The following is a 20,975-nucleotide window of genomic DNA, read 5'->3' as shown; positions in this document are numbered from 1 at the left end:
TCCTCTCTCAGTCTCTTCTCCTGCCCCCTCCTGTAGCAGTGACTGCCTGTTTTCATTCATAACAACAATAATGACAGATAGTGGCTGCTCTTTGGAGTTGGAAAGATCTGGGTTCAAGTCCATACTTTGATACATACTAGCAGTGTAACCATGGACAAATCACCTAGTCTCTGAGCACCCCAGACAGCTCTTAAAACTGTAATATTACATATGAGTGGGTGATGTGCCTTGATTGAAAAAAAACTTTCATTCTGGGAGTTCTCTACACAAATGAAATTATAGCCCAGATCAAGAAAGTATAATAACAGACTTTATATACATAGTGCCTTAAAATTTATAAAACTTTGCTTTATAGTTCTGACTTCATACTCTATGACAAATCAAGACATTCACAAAACAAAAAGATATTCACAGGAGCCAAGTTTGAATCCTCCTTTTAATACTTACTACCTATGTAACCTTGGCCAAATCACTTACCTTCCCCGGGCCTCAGTTTCCTCATCTATAAACTAAAAAGGTTGGACCAAATGTGCCTTTGAGGTCTCTTTCCACTATATGATCATAAGAACCTATTTGTTTTTGTCTCATTGTGGCCTCTCATTGAACTCATTAGAACTCCCAAATATGGTTTCATAAGAGCTGCTATCTAGTAATACTTCCCCCTCAAATTAATTCAAAGTGCACAATTTACAATGCCACAATTTATAATTTAATACTTTAAGAATCCCACGATCAATGCAGACCCTCCCTCCACCAGTACAGATCACAGTCCCTAGCAACTGTCTTTGAGACATGCAAAAAGAAAAGAAAAGAAAAGAAAAACCACCCTTTGGCTAATCTGGTGCTGAGCTTCTCTGAACTTACAGCTAGTCCTCAGATACCAGATACACAGTATATAATTGGGCCCATGACTAAAACCCTTCTGTCATTATAACTCACAAAGACCATAAGATTCAAGGCCACAACTGACAAATTCAAAGCACATAAGTCATCTATATTATAACTTACAAAGAATGGGATGAGGCCAGCAGCTTTGTCTTCATCCAGCATCTTCTGTAGGGCGGAACCTCGTAGAGAAAATTTGTCATCCGTAGGGATCATTTTTAACTTCACGCCACCAATTAATCCAGCCCTTTCCACTGATGAGTGGGACTGGAATGAAAACATTAAACTTGACTTAGGATAACTGAGATCTCTTTTCAAATATGATTAGGCTGCGTCTGACAACAGAATGTGTCCCTCTCTAAATGCATGATTCTACCAAGTTCCCAGCTGCAAAGCTTCCTTCCTATACCCTGGGAACATTTCTGTCTTCAATGATGTTTCAATTGTACTGAGCTTTTCCATGTTATATCTTGCTTTCGATTCCTTATTCATTCAAGCATTTATTAAGTGCCTAATATTTACTAGGCCTCAGACACTTGCTAGCTGTGTGACCCTGGACAAGTCACTTAATCCTGTTTGCCTCGGTTTCCTCTTCTGTAAAATGAGCTGGAGAAGGAAATTGCAAACCACTCCAGTATCTTTGCCAAGAAAACCCTAAATGGGGTCATGAAGAATCAGACACTATGCTTGGCACAGAGGACACAAAGACACAAGCAAAAATTGTCCCTGCCTTCAAGGAGCTTACATTCTAGTCAGAGGAAAAACAGATAAATACAAAATACATGCAAAGTAAATAAAAAGTAATAATGGGGGTGGGCAATGTGAACCATGAAAGGCTGCACTTAAATTGAGAATTGAAGGAAACTAGGAATTCTTTTTTTTTTTTTTTTTTGCTTTTTGGTGAGGCAATTGGGGTTAAGTGACTTGCCCAGGGTCACACAGCTAGTAAGTGTCAAGTGTTTGGTCTGAGGCCGGATTTGAACTCAGGTCCTCCTGACTTCAGGGCCGGTGCTCTATCCACTGTGCCACCTAGCTGCCCCTGGAAACTAGGAATTCTAAGAGGCAGAGGTGAGGAAAGGGTATATTCCAACAAGTTCCATGAGGGCAGGGGATGTCTTTTGCCTCTTTTTGTATCCCTAGCACTCAGCACAGTGCCTGGCACATAGTAAGTAGGTGCTTAATATATGTTCATTGAATTGAATTGAATTGAATGAGTGACCTGTGCAAAGAGACAGAGAAGGGAGAAAAATGTCACAAGCTATAGAATCACAAATTTAAAGCCAGAAGGGAAGGAAGAGTCCATATCTAATCCAACCCTTTCATTTTACAGATAAAAAACTGAGGCCCAGAGAGTTCAATGATTTGCCAAGAGTGATATAAGTCATAAATGGCAAAGCTAAGATTTGAACCCAGGTTGTCCAATTTCACATTCAGGAATCTTTATACTGTACAACTCTAGACCTCTTTTGAAATTGCCATCAGAATCTTCAGTAAATGTTTTTTAATATCTTCCAAAATGACACATTTTATAGGGTTGAGATTTAAAGGATTTGCATGCCTGGAAGAAGCCCTGGAGGTTATTTATTCCAAGTGCATAGTTTTACAGATGAAGAAACTGAGGCCCCAGAAAGTTCAGTGAGTTGGCCAGATTTAAGTGGCTGAATCATGATTGGAACCCAGATCTTTTGACTCCAAATTTAGGGATCTATCCACTCTATTGTGTTCCTCTTCAGAATATAGATTTGATTTTTGAAAGTAGTCAGAAGTTTAGATTCAAGTTTGTTGAATAAAGTGGATGATAAACGCAGAACTATTCTGGTGGGGCAGCTCAGTGGTGCACTGGATAGGGTGGGCCTGGAGTCAAGAAAACCTGAGTTCAAATCTGGCCTCAGACACTTACTAGCTATGTGACCTTGGGCAAGTCACTTAACCCTGTTTGCCTCGGTTTCAACATCTGTAAAATGAGCTGGAGAAGGAAATGGCATCTTTGCCAAGAAAACTCCAAATGGGGTCTCAAGACACAACTGAACAACAAACTGTTCTGGTGTCAGAAACAAAAGTGACTATAATCCAATAAGACTCTTTTATTGTGGCTTATAAACAAGTTCTAGAGGCATTATGTTGTCATGGGTAGGTTGTTGCACTTGGAGTCAGGAAGCCCTGGGTTCAAATCTGGCCTCCAATACTTAATAGTTGAATAACCCTGAACAAGTCATATGACCTCCACGTACTGAAGGCATTTTCCTAAGACATCATGGGGACAGTGTGATTTGTTTGGTGGAGGGAGATCTACACTGACAAAATCATAAAGATATTTAGCCCATTCCCCTATAAACTGGTCTTGATGGTAATTTCAAAGAAGTGGTGCCTGAGGGGAAAGAATTCTGTTGCTAGATTCACAGGACCTGAGTTCAAGCCTTGCCTCTGACCCTTAGCACCTATGTGACCTTGGAGAAATCACTTATCCTCCATGGGCTTCAGTTTCCTGATCTATATACAATGAGAAGGTTGTACTTCAAAGGTCTTCAATCTTTTATGTGTCATTTACCCCTTTAGCAATCTGGCAAAGCCTATGGACCTTTTCTCAGGATAATGTTTTTAAATGCATAAAATAAAATATATGGGATCATGAAGGAAAACAACTATATTGAAATACAGTTATCAAAATATTTTTTTTGAAAAAAGAGATCACAGGCTTTAGGTTAATAAATAGCCCCTGGACTGATGGACTCTAAGTCCCTTCCAGCTCTAAATCAAGAATCTTAAGATGTTTTAAGCACCAACAGCATTATTGGAATTGTCTTCCAAAGCGTCTGACTTTTGACTGACGGTATTTATTTATAAGAAAGCGTGACAGATTAGAATGAGCTCCGGACTAAAAATCAGAAGTCTTAGGTTCAAACTTGAGCTATGACACTTATTACTTGTGTGATCCTAAGCAAGTCACTTGATTCCACTAAGCCTCAGTTTCCTTACTTTGTAAATAGAAACTCAAACTTTTAATCACTCCTTGAAGTATGGGGGACTGGGGGACTATAGTCCAGGTAGGCAGGACATTTTGAGACAGGGGCCTCAAACCAAAGGGGTTACCATGGTGCTTTAAGTGGCATGAATGGTTATTGAATTGATAAGGTGTAGCCTATGGGTGGAGCGGTAATATGGTGCTATCTTTTTGGAGAGATTTTTGTTTGCAGGTTTGTTTTGACATAGCCTGAAGTTTCATAGTCATAGGGAAATCCCAGTAAGCAAATCCCTGGCAGATATGAAAGAAGAAAGAAGAAGATGGTGATGATGATGAAGAAGAAGAATAGCTGGCATTTATATAATGCTTGAATACTTGCAAAAATTTTTAAATATTCTTATTTTATCCTCACCATAACCCTGGGAGGTAGTTGCTATTATTACCCTCATTTTACACATGAGGAAATTGAGGCAGACAGAGGTTAAGTGACTTACCCAGAGTCATACAGCTAGAAAGTATATGAGGCTGCATATGAACTCGTCTAACTGACTCCAGTTAGTTCGACTAGATCATCAAATTGCCCCTCATATGCAACTTAGAGACTTAGAGATTTGGGACGTTGAAAGGGTAAATGACTTTCCTTGAGTCACACAGGCATTATGTGTCAAAGGAGGGATTGGAACCTAGGTTGTCTTGATTTCAAAGCCAATTTTCTATGCTCTATGTTCCATTGCCTGGTTTGGTTTGGTTTTGTTTTTTTTTGAGGGGTGTAATCTGGCTATATCCAATTAAATGTTAAAACCTCACCATACCTTATGCATAATCATACTCAACATATAGGAAGTGCTACATAAATGTGGGTTAGTTTTATGTTGTTTGTTTTTTAAATGAATAAACCTCATTATTTTATAGTCATCCACATGACATATATCATGCAAATGCTTCTTGGAATATGCATAATTTTTTAATGATGCCCGAACACATCACTTCTCTCCATGAACACAGATAAAAGAATCTCCTATTTTCTTTTTCTAGCTCTTGGAAAACATCAATATTTTATGTGATCTGATACCAAGAAAAAACATGCACTGACAAAAGTCTACTCCAGTCCTGAATTTCTCCCAAATCTTCTATTTATAAATAAGATGAAATGAATTCAACAGGTCTTCTCTCCCACAGTAACACTCATGCCAGTACTGTGGTTCCCACTAAGCCACTGTCCTTTCACTTCCTCATAAGCTCTTTGAGTTATCTCAGGATTACTAAACGGAGAGGTGTTGGGTATAAAGCAGAGAGAAAGGCAAGAGCTATATGGATAGACTTTGAAAGGTCAATAACAGCTTAAGGCAAAGCTTTCTAGCAGAGGGAAAATCTTCTGACCTTCATTAAACACCATGTGCTGTCATTCTCCGTTTCCAATCAGGCAGCAAAGAGATGGGATGACCTTAATACATGAACCAGAGACTCTCATCTAGGGTTCCAAATGGTATGAACCCGAACACATTATTCTGTCTTCAAGAATGGAATCTTTCTACCTTCTTGTTTTCTGTCCAGCTAACTAGAGAATTATATTATCTATCTGGCAACTATTAATTTCTTTCTGAGGGAAAATATTATATTGTGCCTTGAAATTGCCACTTGTCTGTGTCATCTGTGTTAGGTGCCTAGCTAAGGACTCTTTAACTTTTGGTCTTGGGATGAGACTCTGGTCAAGAGAGAAGAAAGGAAAAGCAAGGGAAGAGGAAGCAAGGGAAGGGAAGGGAAAGAAGGGAGGGAAGGAGGGAAGGAGGGAAGGAGGGAAGGACAGAGGAGGGAAGGAAGGAAGGAAGGGGGGAGGAAGGGAAGGAGGGAAGGAGGGGAAAAGGGAGGAAGACATTCCCAAGATATTCCCAAGAATTATAACTTAGATAGAAAGTATCTAGTTTATTTCTTTTTGTTTTTTTTAAAAATTTTAAGCATTATACTCTGATACTATTGATAGAATGTAGGAAGCTTGAGAGCAGGGTCCATTGCATTGTTATCTTTCTCAGCGCCTAGCAAAGAACAGAGTTTGGTAAATGATTTTTGATTGATTGGCACTGCACAAATGAATGTACTAAATTAAAGAAAGCATCAATCAAATGATGTTTGAAAAATTAAATTATATTTTTGGGGGAAAATGAAGTCATTACTTTCCCTTTGGTGGAATTAGAATTGTTAGAAACTAAGAGTAAAAGTCTATGCTATTTGCTTTCATATTAAGTGATTGCATTTCAAAAATTTGTGAATTTGGGAGAATTCCCAACCGGGCTATAAGCTGCATTTCCTCAGCTTTCTGGAAACAAGGTCAGCATTATATGGACTTGAGCTGTCACACTTGCCTGCCAAAAATTAGCTGGCAAGTCTTACTCTTCAAAGTCGGATTTAATGAAAATTTTAAGTTTTTGTTTTTAACACTTAAAAAAATTTACATTTTAACATTTTAAGAAATGAATACCAGTAATGGGGAATTGGAGGAATCAATCCATCTTTTCTTCAATGACAACTAATATTTACTGAGTATCAGCTGGGAGCTTGGTTCACAAAATTTCTCTATGTGTATGCTATTTCCCCCATTAGAATGTAAGCTTCTTGAAGGTAGGTACTACTTTTTTTCTTTGTATCTTAGCACAGTGCCTCCCAAGGTTATGGTGAGGATCATATGAGATAATAATTGTAAATAGCATAGTGCCTGGCACATAATAAGCTCTATATAAATGTTAGCTATTATTATTATTAACTAATATCCAAAATAGAATCACTACATAGAGGCATATTTCCTAATATGAAGAATTTAAAGCAAACATCTCATCACCAAAAAATTCAGTAGCCTAACAATTCCAGACTAAGTGCTAATAAATGGAATATTAAAGATCTGCAAGGAGTTATGTTTCATTTTTTAATTTGACCTTTTGAGGTACCAAGAGAGAATTCCTTCCTTCTTAGGGGTACATACATCATAGATCAAAGGATCTAGAGTTGGAAGAAACCTTAAACTCAGAGGAAATCCTTCATGGGCCCAAACTAGATTAAAATATAATTGGGAAAAATGTTTAACAAAATAAATTAGGATATAATACAACATAGATAATGTTAATTTGTAATTTTCCAAGTCAACATGCTTCTGGGATCCTTTTCTGTTTGACTTTGACACCACTGATATAGGCTATCTCCTGAGGGAGGGCCCAGATAAGAGAAATAATTTGCCAAAGGTAATATTAGTACTAAGTAGCAGAGCTGAAATTGGAACCCAGCCCCTCTAGACCCCTCTAAATCCAAATCAGATGTTCTTTTAAATCAATCAACAAACAGTAAGTGTTTGCAATGTGCCAAGCACTATGCTAGGCACTGAGGATACAAAGACAAAAAATGAAAAATGTCTCTTTCCTCAAGTAGTTTAAATTCCGTCATGGGATTTAATGAAGTTTCATTCTCCCTGAAAGAGGACTGAACCTGGCTTCCAAGAACCTGAGTTAAATTACAGCTCTGCCACTCACCAGCTGGGCAAACTTGAGCAAGTCACTTCATCTGGACCTCAGTTTTCTCATCCACAAAATAAAGGAGTTGGACCAGATGGCTCTGAAAGTCTTTTCAACTCCAGAGTTATGATCTTTTCAATATATAAGGTTGTCACCCCAGGTGATGTTTTGTTTTTTGTTTTGTTTTGCTTTGTTTTATCCCCCCCCTCCCAACCAAGAATTAAAGCTTCAGTGTTTATTGGCAGGGGTTGTGGCCTACACAGTGAACTCACTTGATCAGATGCATAGGCCACCAGCTTGTCCATGATGGCTGCCTTTGTCAGTCCTGGACACTTGTCCTGTAGCTGCCGAATCACTTTGGTTCTAGCAGCAAGTAGAGAAACCAAGGTAGCTTCACTGGCACTTCCCTGTAGTCAAAAAAGAGAGGATTAAGTGAAGAGACCAGAAATGGAAGAAGATAAAGCTAAAATTTGATCAAAAGAACACAGATTTAGAGCTGGAAGAGGCCTTAGCAGCCATCAGATCCAACTCTCTCATTCTAAAGATGAGGAAACTGAGTTATGGAGAGGTTTAGTGACTTGCCTATGGTCACACAGCTAGTAAATGTCTGAGGTAGTATTTAAACACAGACCTTCCTGACTCTTAAGTCCAGAAGGCCACATCTACTTTTAAACAAAATCTAATGTGTGTATGAGGGAAGGAGTAAGAGAATTACTGTGTCCTCTCTGCTTCTACAAGTCATCTTGAGAATATAGAGAAGGAAAAAAATTACTAGAATATCTGATAAATAAACAAGATGGTTCTCTTGTGTTATATAAGACCCTCTTGTTCCTGTATTTCTGAATAAGATACAATTAACAGGAGAGACCTGGAGCCAAATAATAAAGTAGATATAGATTATCAACCATTGGCCTCAAACTCCAACTGGACAGAGAGTTAGTAAGGTAAAGGAGAGACACAAAAGGAAGAAGGAGAACAATCTAGAACAATTGTTACAGTGAAGTAAATGAAGACACAAAAAACCCACTGAAAGATTAAATGCGATACCAATCTTGGTTGGGGAGAGAGGGACTGAAACACACTTGTGCTTTCAAAGGAAGGATGACTCCAGGGGCCATATATTGAGTACAGTTGGGGGTGGGGAATGGAATAAATAAAGCTTTATCTTAAAATCAAATTCCAAGAAACAAAGGGCAGGCAGAAGAAAGAAGACTATGAAAAGATAAATGAGAGATTAGTTGCTGAAAGAACATTGAAGAACGAATAAATGGTAAGTAGAACAAAAAAGGATGGAGAAAAGGTGAAGGAATAATGGGGGAAAAGAAAACCAAATTAATGTTCCTCAATGTTCAGATTATCATAGAATCATTGTCATCTCCCACGTGACGGTGACCCTTTGTTCACTGAAGATCTTTGTTTTAAGCCTTCCAGTGAGCAAATGCTTTCCCCTTCCCTAATTCCCCAGCGAACTTCTTAAGCAAATTGTGATGGAGGGCTTTGGATCATTATGCCAATTCATTATGGATTTTCCTTTGGATTCTGTCAACTTCATGAAGGAAAATCCTCCTTCTTTAAGAAAGAAAGATTACTTAAAACACACAGATACACACACAACTAAGCAAGTTTCTAACAGCACAAGAAGAAGAAAATATCAAAGGCTTATAATACATCCAGTTTGTTTGAACAAATTCAAATTGTGTGTGTGTGTGTGTGTGTGTGTGTGTGTGTGTGTGTGTGTGTGTGTGTGAAGAGGAGTTACATTATTGAAAACCAGTCTTTGAGAGTTAGGGGGGAAGCTATTCTGTATGCTAAGAGATCAGTAATGATACGTTCGCCTTTATTACTGCCAAACAAGGGTTGCCATGGTGAGCAAGACTCAAGAGGCATAAGGAAATATTGGTGAGATCTGATGCTCACATCTGCTGATTCTCTGAACTCAAATTTTCTTTCATCTTCTGGTTTTTCAAGTGTCATCTCACACACAGCAGAAAATTGGCTTCACATCCAAATACAGGCTTTCAAACACAATTAAGAGCCAATTTCCCCAGACCTCATTTGTCCAAAACCACAATTATTGTTTGGGTATTTGACTCAGGGATGACTGTCTGTCTTCCCCCCAGCCCCCATTCCTATGTCTTTACTCTGCTACGTTCTAGCTGTTATTGCCATTTTGTTGGGAATCAATATCTCAAACTGTCACATTGGATGCAGGAGCACAGTATCCCACTATCTGTCCCCAAACTTGGGCCTTCTTTTAGGTCTTGCAAATTGCAGACAATTATAGCCCTGTCAGCTTGGAAGGGTGAGATTTCCTGCTGACAAATAGGCTAATTGCTTGATTTCATTGGACAAAAATAGAGCAGCACAGGCCCATGGTGAAGACCATTTTTAAGTTTAGGCTTAAAATCAACAGACTGACATGTACCTAACATTGTTCCTAACAAGGACCTAATAATAACAGCTTGATTTAGCACTCTCTCCACTATTCTATCCATTCTGACTTCTTAGCCCAAGGAAGTGAAATATTCAGAGGATCATAGCTTTTAAGCTTTAAGGAATCTTACAGGTAATTTATTTTAACCTCCTGATTTTACAGATGAGGAAACAGGACCAATAAGTTTGAGTGATTTGGCCAGGGTCACACAAGTAGAAAGCCAGAGATATGAGATTTGAACCTAAGTCCTCAAACTCTTAATCCATTACTCTTTCCAAGGCACTGTGCTATCTTTCATTCAGATGTAAGTGATTTTTGAAACATGCAACCTTGAATCATATTTATTCCTCTAGGAATTCTAATCCCAGGAAATGATAAAAAACAACCATTAGTTCCTCTGGTGGTATTCAGAAAAAATAATACTCCAATATGATCAGTGTCTTGTTCATTGGTCAAGTTTGAATTATATTTTGTTTTCTGGTTCCTTGGACATATATATCCTATTAACTAGACAGATGACTTGACCAGTTGATTCTTCCTGAATTATCAGGTAAAAAATATCTCCTTGCATTAAGAGTGTGTTTCTCAAAGTAATGAATTGATCTCTTTCCTGGCTATGTCAAAGGGAAGGATCTTTTCTTGAGACCATCTTCATGCCTGACAATAAGGCCATAGAACCACAAAGGATCATGGAATTGAAGCTGGAAAGAACTCTAAAAATGGTCTCATCTAACCCCCTTATTTCACATGAGGAAACTGAGGTGCAGTCAGTGGTCAATAAGTATTTATTGTCTACTATATGACAGGCACATTATTAAGTACTATGGGGATATAAATAAGAAAAAAGAAAGATAGTCCTTGCCCTCCAGGAGCTTACAATCTAATAGGGGAATATAACTCACAAAAGGGGGTAAAGGGTTCTACCAGAAAGCACCCAGTGAGGGGACATGATATTTATGGAATTGAAACCAAGCAGAGCACCTAATGGTAAATGAAGTTAGCTTAAAAAAAAAAGAAGAAATTAAAAAAAAATTCTGAGTTCTCTTTAAAGGAAGGTCTTGGGAGATACTGTGCTGGGTGCTTTGTAATTATAATATCATCTGATCATCATCATCATCAGGAGGTGGGTGCTATTATTATCCTCATTTTACAGGTGAAGACCTGAGGCAAACAGAGGTTAAGTGACTTGCCCAGGGTCACACAACTAATAATTGTCTGAGGCTAGATTTGAACTCAGGTCTTCCTGACTCTAGGCCTGGTACTCTATCCACTGTGCCCTATAGCTGCCCACAAAGTTTTTATTGCTATATATTATTTTAATATTGATTGACTACATAAAGGGACCATTCAGTTGAGTCCAGTGATTCCAATGCAATGTTTCTCACTACTGTAGAAACAACATGAAGGTATCTAACCTTATGGTGATCCAGTTGTGTCAACCTTGTATATGAATGACAGCATATTTAGGTGTTATCATTATATGCCTTATTGATTTTTATTGATTGTCTAGTGCAAAAAAGGGGCAATGTCCCAGAAAACTAATGCCTCTTTTTCCACCTTTGAAAAGCACAAATTTAGAATAGAATCATGCCACCCAGATAGTTACAACATCCCACCTTCACCATACCTGAATCACTCCTCCCCCTTCTCCATCTTTTCCAGCTAAAAACGCTTCTGGCAGATTGATCATCTTCCCGAGCCAATCCAACATCACTGTCTCCAGCTCTGTGCAAGCGGGACTTGCAATCTATTATGATAAGAGGGGAAAGCAATAACCAGAAATCCAGTAAGCCATTTGTAAATTTGTGAAGAACAGTGTTCAATAATTTATATCCCTATTTTTCTCATTGAAGTATTGTTTAAATTAAAAAAAAAAGATAAAAAATCCATTTTCTATCTTGCTTTTCCCATTATTCTAATATTATCAATCCACATCCCAAGTCTTACAAATGAGACTTTTTAACTGAGAAATAATCTGATGTTCTACCCTCCAGTTCCAAAGACTTCACATGGCAGGGGAAAGAAAGAATATACACATGTAAGAGGTATGAGAAAGAAGCTAGTCTGATCAGTCACTTTGCTTGGTTTCCAAGTTAACAAAGGGATTTTCCAAATGAAACTACATATCTCTGCTTAAGGAAAAGAACCACATCTAAATAAATTTGCATTTCCTATAAAATCTTTCTTCATACTGACAGCCAGAGGGCAAGAATGGAATCCTTTGCCTGGCATTCAGGGCTTTTCAAGGGTTAGCACCCCTCTCCCTTTCCAGTCTTACGACAAATTGTTTTCCTCACATACTCTATGTTCAGTCAAATTTAGCTATGCTCTGTTCCCTGTATTTTTCTTCTTCCATACCTTTCTTCACCCTTTGACTAAAATATCCTCCTTTTCTCTCTTGGCCCTGTTGAACTACCACCCAGTCTTTAAAGCCCATATGAAATATCACTTCTTCATAAAGTCTTCCTGGTGTCTCCTATTAGTAACAATCATCCATGATAGACTGTATATAATGCTTTTTTTCTGTACCTATCTAATGCACTTATCAAGCAATGTTTTGCATTACAAAAACAGTAGTACAATAGGTAGTAAAATGTTCTCTGGGGGAAAAAAAAACCTATATAGCTGTGTATTGTAGAATCCAATTCACTCTTAGTTGGCTAGGCCCTTGAACTGCATTGAAGGAGGTTTACAGAAGTAGGAAAAGGACTTGGTTCTAAGGCACAGATTCTTAACTCTTTTTGATTCATGTTGCCCTTTAGTAATCTGGTGAAACCTATGGATTCTTTCTCAGAATAATGTTTTTAAATACTTAAAGTGAAATATATAATTCCATAAAGGAAACCAACTATATTGATATAAAGATGTAATGTTTTTCTCATCCACAGGGCTCGATGGACCCCAAGTGAAGAGTCTCTCCTCCATATGACACAGAGCTTGAGCACAGTGATTTGGTGATATTCCAAGGTCTACTTAAGTAAGGCAAAAATAGACCATTTTTTTTAATTGCACTGTTAGAGGAAAGCAGCTAGCGCCCTCTCATTTGGACTGAGAGCCACATCCAACACAGCATAGACACTTACTTAGTCAGGAATGTACTTACCCAGGAAAAGCCAATGCAGCCTATGGCACCTGATAGCATGTCGGCCAGCATTGCTGGATATGAGCTGGCTGTGGGGAAATAAGCAAAGAAGTAGGGACTGTGCCAATGGGTTATCTGCAAGAGAGGAAAAGAGCCATTTAAATTGTAATCAGTCCAAGCAAGAGCAACTTAAAACCAGATTTTCTGTTTACTTGGGTCAGCCTAGTTGTGTAACTCTGGGCAGATCACTTTAACTTCTTTCAGCCTCAGTTACCTCATGTGTAAAATGGGGATAGTAGGTAGCACTTTCCTCATAGAGTTGTTGTGAAGATAAAGTGAGATCATACCTCTCTCTCTCTCTCTGTCTGTGTGTGTGTGTGTGTGTGTGTGTGTGTGTGTGTGTATACATATAAACACATTAGGAGGCACAGTGGATAGAGTGTTGGCATGTACTCAGGAAGACTCATCTTCCTGAGTTCAAATCTGACTTCAGACGTGTACTAACTGTGTTTCCCTGGGCAAGTCACTTAACCCTGTTTGCCTCAGTTACTCATCTGGAAAATGAGCTGGAGAAGGAAATGGCAAATCACTTCAGTATCTCTGCCAAGAAAACCCCAAATTGGGTCACAAAGATCACACGTGACTGAAAAATGACTGAACAACAACAAATTATTGTTACTGTGTCTTTTGCATTACCGCTTACAAGTACCCTGGTTAGGGATCTTAGCACTTCTCTCCTAGACCATTGAAAAAGCCTCTTATCTTGTTTCTTTACGTATAGTTTATTCTCTCGAATAAATCAATTAAATCAATCAAAATGAGTCTTTATTAGGATTCTACAGTGTGCCCGGTACTGCTAAACATTGAGGGTACAAATAAAAAGTGTATACAAATACAAAATTTTCATTTTCAGAGATAAATAATATAGGTCACATATGAGATAAACAGAAAGTGATCTCAGGGGCAATGGGGAATTAACAACTGAAGTGAATAAGGAAAGAGCTCCTAAAAGAGATAGCATTTGAGTTGGGTCCTAGTCCTGTCCCTTAATGCTTTACGAGATAATTTGCTTATGAATTTTACTTGCATTTTATAAGTAAAACTTCTAAGTATTAAGTGACCTCCAACTAGTCTTGCACAGTTCCAAAGGATTAATCTTCTCAAGCTACAGCTTGAATGTCTCATTGCTGTGCTCAAAGCCCTTCAATGACTCCCATCACCTACCTAATAAAGTCCACACTCTTTAACCTGGCACTCAGAGCTGAGACCACAGAAGGACCTTGCTTTCCAGCCTAATCTCAAAATACATTCTATGTATTCTAGTTAAGTGGATCTACTCATTCTCCCTTGATATCCTGTAGCCACCTTTGCTTATTCCCTCTGTGATGTCTTCCCTGGGCATGCTAACTGGAAGGAATCTTTGTCTTCAACTTAGCCCTTAGTGTCTTTAGCACAAATCATCTGGAGTTAGGGAAGTTTGAATACTAAGGAGACAGCCTGGCATAGTGGACTTGGAGTCAGGAAGAACTGGATTCAAATCTTGCCTCAGACATTTACAAGCTATGAGACCTTGGATGAGTTAATTTTTGTCCCCTCTATTTCTAATCTGTAAAATGAGAAAGTTGGACTAATTGCCTTCTAAGGTTGCTTCCAACTCTAAATCTATGTTCCTATAAGGTTCAGACTTTGTTAGCTGACATCAACCACTGAAAATTTTTTAAATAATGGAGTGTCATGATTAATCAGTTTGTAATGAATAGAATGGACTGAAGTGGGGGAGGGGGTGGTAGAGAGAGGCAAATATTGCATAAAACAGTTGAAAGTGACTATGGCAGGCTGAAGACCCAGGTGTGGGTGTTGCTTCATTTTGGCGCCCAGAAGACATGACATTACACAAAGGTCTAGAGACATAAGACCTGGGTTTGAATTCTTTGAAGGGCATCAAGTCCAACTTCCTCACTTTATAGTTGAGAAAATTAAGGCCCAGAGAGTTTAAATGACTTGCCCAAGGTGACACAGGTAGTCAACTTAGTAGGCCAAATTTGAACTCAAGTCATCTTATCCAAATCCAATACTCTATATTGTTGCATTTGAGAGATAGTGAGTAATAGAGGATGACTAAAGTAAAGAAGACATGGTGGGGAATTAGGTATGACAAGCCTGGAAAGGTAGAGTGTGCCAGATCATGAAGGACCTTGAATATTAGGCTTAGGAAAGGATTTAGACTTTTTTCATTAGGTTATGGTGAAGCATTGGAAAGTTTTGAGTATGAGACTGTTTTGATAAGAGTTGTACGTGAGCAAAACTAATTGGACAGTGATGTGCAAAATAGATTAGAGGAAGGAGGAGGGTTTCACCCCTCCCTCCTCCCAAAGAGATGAGAACAGAAGTAAGACTGGATGGAATTTTGAAAAGTAAATTGCAATTTTGAAAATTACATGTTGAATTTTTAATATTCTCAAAAAGAAAAACAAGCTGTATGTAATGAAGATTTGCAGTTTCATGTACAATCCTTTTCTGTTCCCTACAATGTATATGGAAATGTTCATTTTGTTAATTTGCTAAGTACAGAGAGAGCAAAGGAGAAAGGAGGTATTGGTGCATAAGGTGCTGGAATTGGAATCAGTAAGACATTGGTTCAGATCCCACCTCTGACAGCTCTGTGACTCTGGGCAAGTCACCTAACCTCTTTAGGCCTCAAGTAAGTACCTAGGTTTTATCATATACAGGTTGCATTCTGCCACCATGAGGTCACTATACTGACAAAATCACAGATCCCTCACATAGTCACACACACACACACACATGAGACTGTAAAGCTAAGAAAATACTAATAACATAGCCTCAGTAGGAATGAACTTTGGGTTGTTTTTATACTAGTAGAAATAGGCTATGCTTTTGTCTAATCTGTCAATTTGTATTTATTGCTTCTTTGCTATTTACAAGGCACTGTGGGGAATAAAAAGATAAATAAGACACAGTCCCTGCCCTCAAGTATCTTAAATCTAAGTGAAGAAACACGAGATAAACTCAAAAGAAAAGCAGCACAAAGCAGTAAATGTTAGGAACATAGTATACAGAGCTGGAAGAGATATTAGAGCTTATGCATTCCATCCTCTTCATTGAGGAGAACTGCAAAAATTGAGAACTACAGATTTAAGTAAATTGCCAAAGATCACACAGGTAAGAAATGGAAAAGTTTGAATTCAAATCCAGTATTCAACCCCCAAAGTGTATTTATACCATGTAGTCTAATATTGCTGGAGATGCACACTCATTTGATAAAATTAACTGTTGACAATTAAAACTGAGTTGCCCTATAAGGGAAGTGGTCAAAGACTTCAAAGTTGTCAGTCAATAAGCATTTATTAAGCATTTACTATGGGTCAGGAATTTTAATGATGCTGGCGATACAAAGAAGAGGAAAATATTCCCTGCTTCCAAGGAACTTATTTTGTAAAATGATAGACATAATGTAGATAACTAAATACATTTAAGATAGTATATGCAAAGTAGTTAGAATGTAATATCAGCAAGGGAGACTCCAGCAGCTAGGGACACTATAAAAGGCTTCCTGCAGAAAGTGATATTTGGGGGCAGCTAGGTGGTACAGTGGATAGAACACCAGCCCTGGAGTCAGGAGGACTGGAGTTCAAATCCAGTCTCAGACCAGACACTTGACACTTACTGTGTGTGTGACCCTGGGCAAGTCACTTAACCCCAATTGCCTCACACAAAAAAAAAAAAAAGGAAGAACAAAGAAGAAGTGATATTTCAGCTGACTCTTGAAGGAAGCCAGGGAAACTAAAGGTTGGAAGTTAGGAGGCAGATCATCCAGGCACGGAGGACAAACTAGGGCAAAGGATAAAGGTGACAAACAGTGTCACATATGAGGAATCACAAATAGCCTAGTTTAACTGGATTGTTGGTCATTGTGTAGATGGAAGTAAAGTATTAGAAGACTAGAAGGGACCAAGTTGGGTAGGAAAGACTTTAAATTTCAAACCAGATTTCATATAAGTAATAGGGAGCCACTAGAATTTGTTGAATGGGGGGGAGGGGGAGATGATATGGTCACATCTGCACTTTAGAAAATCACTTTGGCAGCTGAATGGAGGATCAATTACAGGGGGAGTGACTTGAGGCTTGCGTCAGTAATGAGAAAGGGAATCAGCACTTGGACAGAGCAATGGGGTGTAAGCCTGGCAGTTAAGGAACTAACCATTGTACTGGCTTTCAATGCATCATCCACAGTGACTTAAGTGTGGTAGTATTAATAGAGGAGCCAAATACACCAAAAATATTGGATTTGCTGAAAGTTCAGAGTCTGTTTCAGCTAGCCAAACAAGACAAGACTTTACATATAAAAAGGAAAAGGCTTTGTCTTGCTCATTCCCCTTCCTACCTGATATTTAACCACATACTTTCCCTCAAATAGGTTTTGTTGCTAAGAAGCTTTGTCTATGTACATTAAGATCTTGGAGAAAACACTCAACATGTTCCCAAAAGCAAAAATGTCAAATGGAAATCTATTTTTTAAAGAAGAAACTAGAAGAGTTCTCCTGCCCCCAACCCCAAAGCAGACTGATATGATTTGATCTTTGCTGAAATGAAAAAAAAGCACTGGCCTGAGAATTTGAATATTTGGGTTCTAGTACCAGCCTTTTTACTGAAGACCTATGTGATTATGTATTACCCAAATGCTATAATGGCTCAGTGTTATGTCAGTGATAGTCACTAATTAAATCTTTCAAAATCTCAGGGCTTTAATTTCTTCATCTGTAAAACAAGGAATTGGTTTGAATCTGATATTTATTGGATATAAAATACTAGGCAAGCTGCCTAATTTCTCTGAAGTTTACTTTTTTATCTGTAAAATGGAAAGAATGATAATTTTACTAATCATCTTACAGGGTTGTGAGAAAACCAATTTGTGCAAAGTGCTCATTTACTTGATGTTTGTTAAGTTCAGAATTAAAATGGGGAAAACAGTATTTTGTAAAGTGCTATATACATATGACTTGCTCTTAAATGGTATTTAGTTGAATCTATGTAGAATAAACTTTCCAACAGCTCTTATCTACTCATGGTTCCCAAATAGCCAGATATTATGTTAAATTTTAGTGAAAAATAAATCAATAAAACCAGTTATTTAAAGTCATAGATATCAAGTGGAATGTAAGTTCCTTCAGGGCAGGGTTGGTGTCCTTCCTATTTTATGTCCCCAGTGCCTAGCATAGTGCCTGCTAGTTGACCAAATAACTAATGGACTTCTCAGCCAGTTTTGCTGTCTTTTAGAAATAGCCAGAAACAAGAATGAATGTATTGCTTGCTAGTTGGCCAGCATGAATATCAATGCCCACAAACAGACTGGACTGTTTGGTGTGATTTGACTGATAAAGTCACAATCACAACAGATTCATTCATTCTGGAAGGAACCTATAAAGTCATGTATTACAACCTCCTCATTTCATAAATAAGACGACAGAACCCCAGACTGCTAAAGTGACTGGCTCCAAGTCACACAGCTAGTTTGCAATAGAGACTAGGACCCAGGTTTTCTAACTCTTAGTCCACTGAACCTTTCATTACAAAAATCACAGAATCACAAAATTTCAGAGTTGGAAGGTACCTGAGTAGTCATCCAGTTCAATCTATGCCTAATATGAATGCCTACTATAAAGAAATCACAGAATTATATAACCATCAAATTAATTTGTATAGAGAGCCACAAACTCAGTTAATTAACTTATAATCTTCAAATTATTTGACAGGCAAAATTACTTTATGTACAATTCTAGATTTAAATATTAATATATTGGAATGGAAGTGAAGTTGCTAAAAGTTGTCTCCAGAAAATGGAAGTCTGTTCCTTTCCAGATCCCATGTTCTCACACTGCAAATTTTCCCCTTCTGTACAACTTCTGTAATGCATCAGTGACTGATTAAAAAAAAAATTCATCTATCCTGAAGAAATATAGGGAGAAATGGATCCCTTACTTCTTAATCCCAAGTGGTATCAGATATGGGATTGGTTCTTTTTATGTTAATACTGATTCCTCTTAACTACAAAGGTGAAATCAGCTCTCATTATTTATGTTTAGCCAATTAACTTTTCTTAGAATCAGTCATTCCCAAGATCATAGGCTATCGAGCTAGAAGGAACCATGAAGGTTATTTATTTATTTATTTATTTATTCAATTTGTTGTTATTCAAGTCCTAATTTTACAAATGAAGAAGCTGAATCCAGAGATTTAAGGGTCTTGTCCAAGGTCACATATTTTACTGACAATTATTTTCTCCTCTTTCCTCTATTTTTTTATCTGTAAAATAAATTGGCAGACTTGCCACATATAAATATATTCAACTACACATATAAATGCTTGTTGACTGACACATACTATAAGGCAGCAGTATTGCATGGTATATTGAAGAGAGGGCTAACTTTGGAGTCAGGAAGACTTGGTTAAGGTTTTGTCTCTGCTACACATTGACTGTCTTACCATAAGCAAGTCATATTACCTCTCACTGTTCCCAGGTAATTCTAAGATTATAAATTGTAAAATAATTGCTGATTCAATTCTATTTTGTAAACTTTGGTTAAGCAACTAACATATACCTAACACTGAGCTAGCAGCTATAGATAAGAGACAAAGATCCCTGACTTCAGGGAATTTACATCCTACAGTGAGAAAAACAACTTATCAAGACAAGTTAATATAAAATACAGAAAAAATAATTTGGGGTATGTGTATGGGTGTGTGTGTGCAGGGGGGAGATCACAAAAAACGTTGGGCATCAGGCAAGGCCTCTTATAGAAGGTATAATTTTGAGGCTCAGCCTCAAAGGAACCTTTAGATTCTAAGAAATAGAGGAAGAACATTCCAGCATAGTAGAGAACATGTACAAAGACACAAAAGATAAGAGGTTTAACCTTCACAATATCTTTCTTATCTGTTCCCCTCTCTCTGCACACAGGACAACCATCCTATTTCAAGTCCTCATCACCACTCACCATATATGTGTGTATGTATTATATGTGTACATATGTATGTATGTATATATGTATGTATGTATAGTGTGAGACATTCAGTATTCCTTGAACCCAAGTCTCAAGCATCCTGAGGACCTCCAGTGGGGTAATTCACTAAATGAAGGTAATTGCAATGCCTTGCACAACTTTTTTTCTCATTTTGGGGACAGATCTATGATTTCATTGGCATAGGGAATGGCTGGTCAGGAAATACTCTCTATCAATGTAGGGAGACAACTGTTCTGCAAATCTATCTTTAAAAGTTGCCTGGGGCACTGAGCCATTAAAGGACTTACTCACACATAGCCAGTATGTGTGAGAGAGAGGGCTTGAACCCAAACTGATTAGTTTACCTTCCCTCTATCCACTGTGCCAAAACTACCTCTCACCTAGACCTAGTAAGTACCTAAAAAATGTTAATTGAATTGAAAAAAAATCACAGTGCTAATATGCTTCAGGACACATGTTTTGTTGATTTTGTTTTTTTAAAAATTTCCAGAATGTAATCGTTACCCCTGGCATGATTATCTTCTCAACATCCTTCATGATATCTTCAAATGTTTCTGGTTCCTGGGGGGCAGAGTCAGGAATCAGGGGTCTCAGATAGCCTGGATCCACATCTGGATAGACCTGACGTTTATGAACTCCCTCCATATAGTCTGCCACATAATCCACCATTTCTTTCCCTATCTTTCGGAATTCAGCAGCATTCATGATGAATATAGTTCCAATGTCAGTGTCAACCCTAAACAGAGAAAGAGAGAAGGAAAAAAACATACTTAAGTGTGTAGCACATTTATAGAACACTTCAGGGTCTGACAAAGCATTTTCTTTACAATTCTATGAGGTTAGCAGTACAAATATTATCATATTAATTTTATAGGTAAAGAGACTGGAGCTCAAAGAGGTACACACAACTCAGAAGTGCCCAAGCCAGGATTCTAACCCAAATCTAAGCCCAAGCCCCATCACTCTTCCTTCTGAACCATGCTGGCCTTCTTTACAAATTTTAAAAATAGCATTACAGTTTTGAAAATGGAGCAATCTCAAAACAAGTTGATAATAGGTGCAAACTTGGGTG

The 20,975-nt window shown here is 37.9% G+C and overlaps 1 protein-coding gene across 1 annotated transcript in view; it reads right to left on the bottom strand.

Moving 5' to 3' along the window:
• The window catches only part of DDC (dopa decarboxylase), an 85,176-nt gene extending 64,568 nt beyond the window's left edge, over nucleotides 1-20,608 (bottom strand). Inside the window, exons 1-5 of the mRNA XM_027837093.1 lie at nucleotides 20,408-20,608; nucleotides 12,882-12,995; nucleotides 11,406-11,525; nucleotides 7,617-7,751; nucleotides 1,009-1,152 (exon numbers count right to left, since the gene is read on the bottom strand). Coding sequence (XP_027692894.1) covers nucleotides 1,009-1,152; nucleotides 7,617-7,751; nucleotides 11,406-11,525; nucleotides 12,882-12,995; nucleotides 20,408-20,608 — 714 coding nt within the window. The remainder of the gene's footprint in view (nucleotides 1-1,008; nucleotides 1,153-7,616; nucleotides 7,752-11,405; nucleotides 11,526-12,881; nucleotides 12,996-20,407) is intronic.
• Nucleotides 20,609-20,975: the final 367 nt, after the last annotated feature.

The sequence above is a fragment of the Vombatus ursinus genome, unplaced genomic scaffold (assembly GCF_900497805.2).
Source record: "Vombatus ursinus unplaced genomic scaffold, bare-nosed wombat genome assembly UNPS02014820.1, whole genome shotgun sequence".
Taxonomy (NCBI): domain Eukaryota; kingdom Metazoa; phylum Chordata; class Mammalia; order Diprotodontia; family Vombatidae; genus Vombatus; species Vombatus ursinus.
The sequence above is the reverse complement of the archived record's forward strand: the minus strand, read 5'-3'. Positions and strand labels throughout refer to the sequence as shown.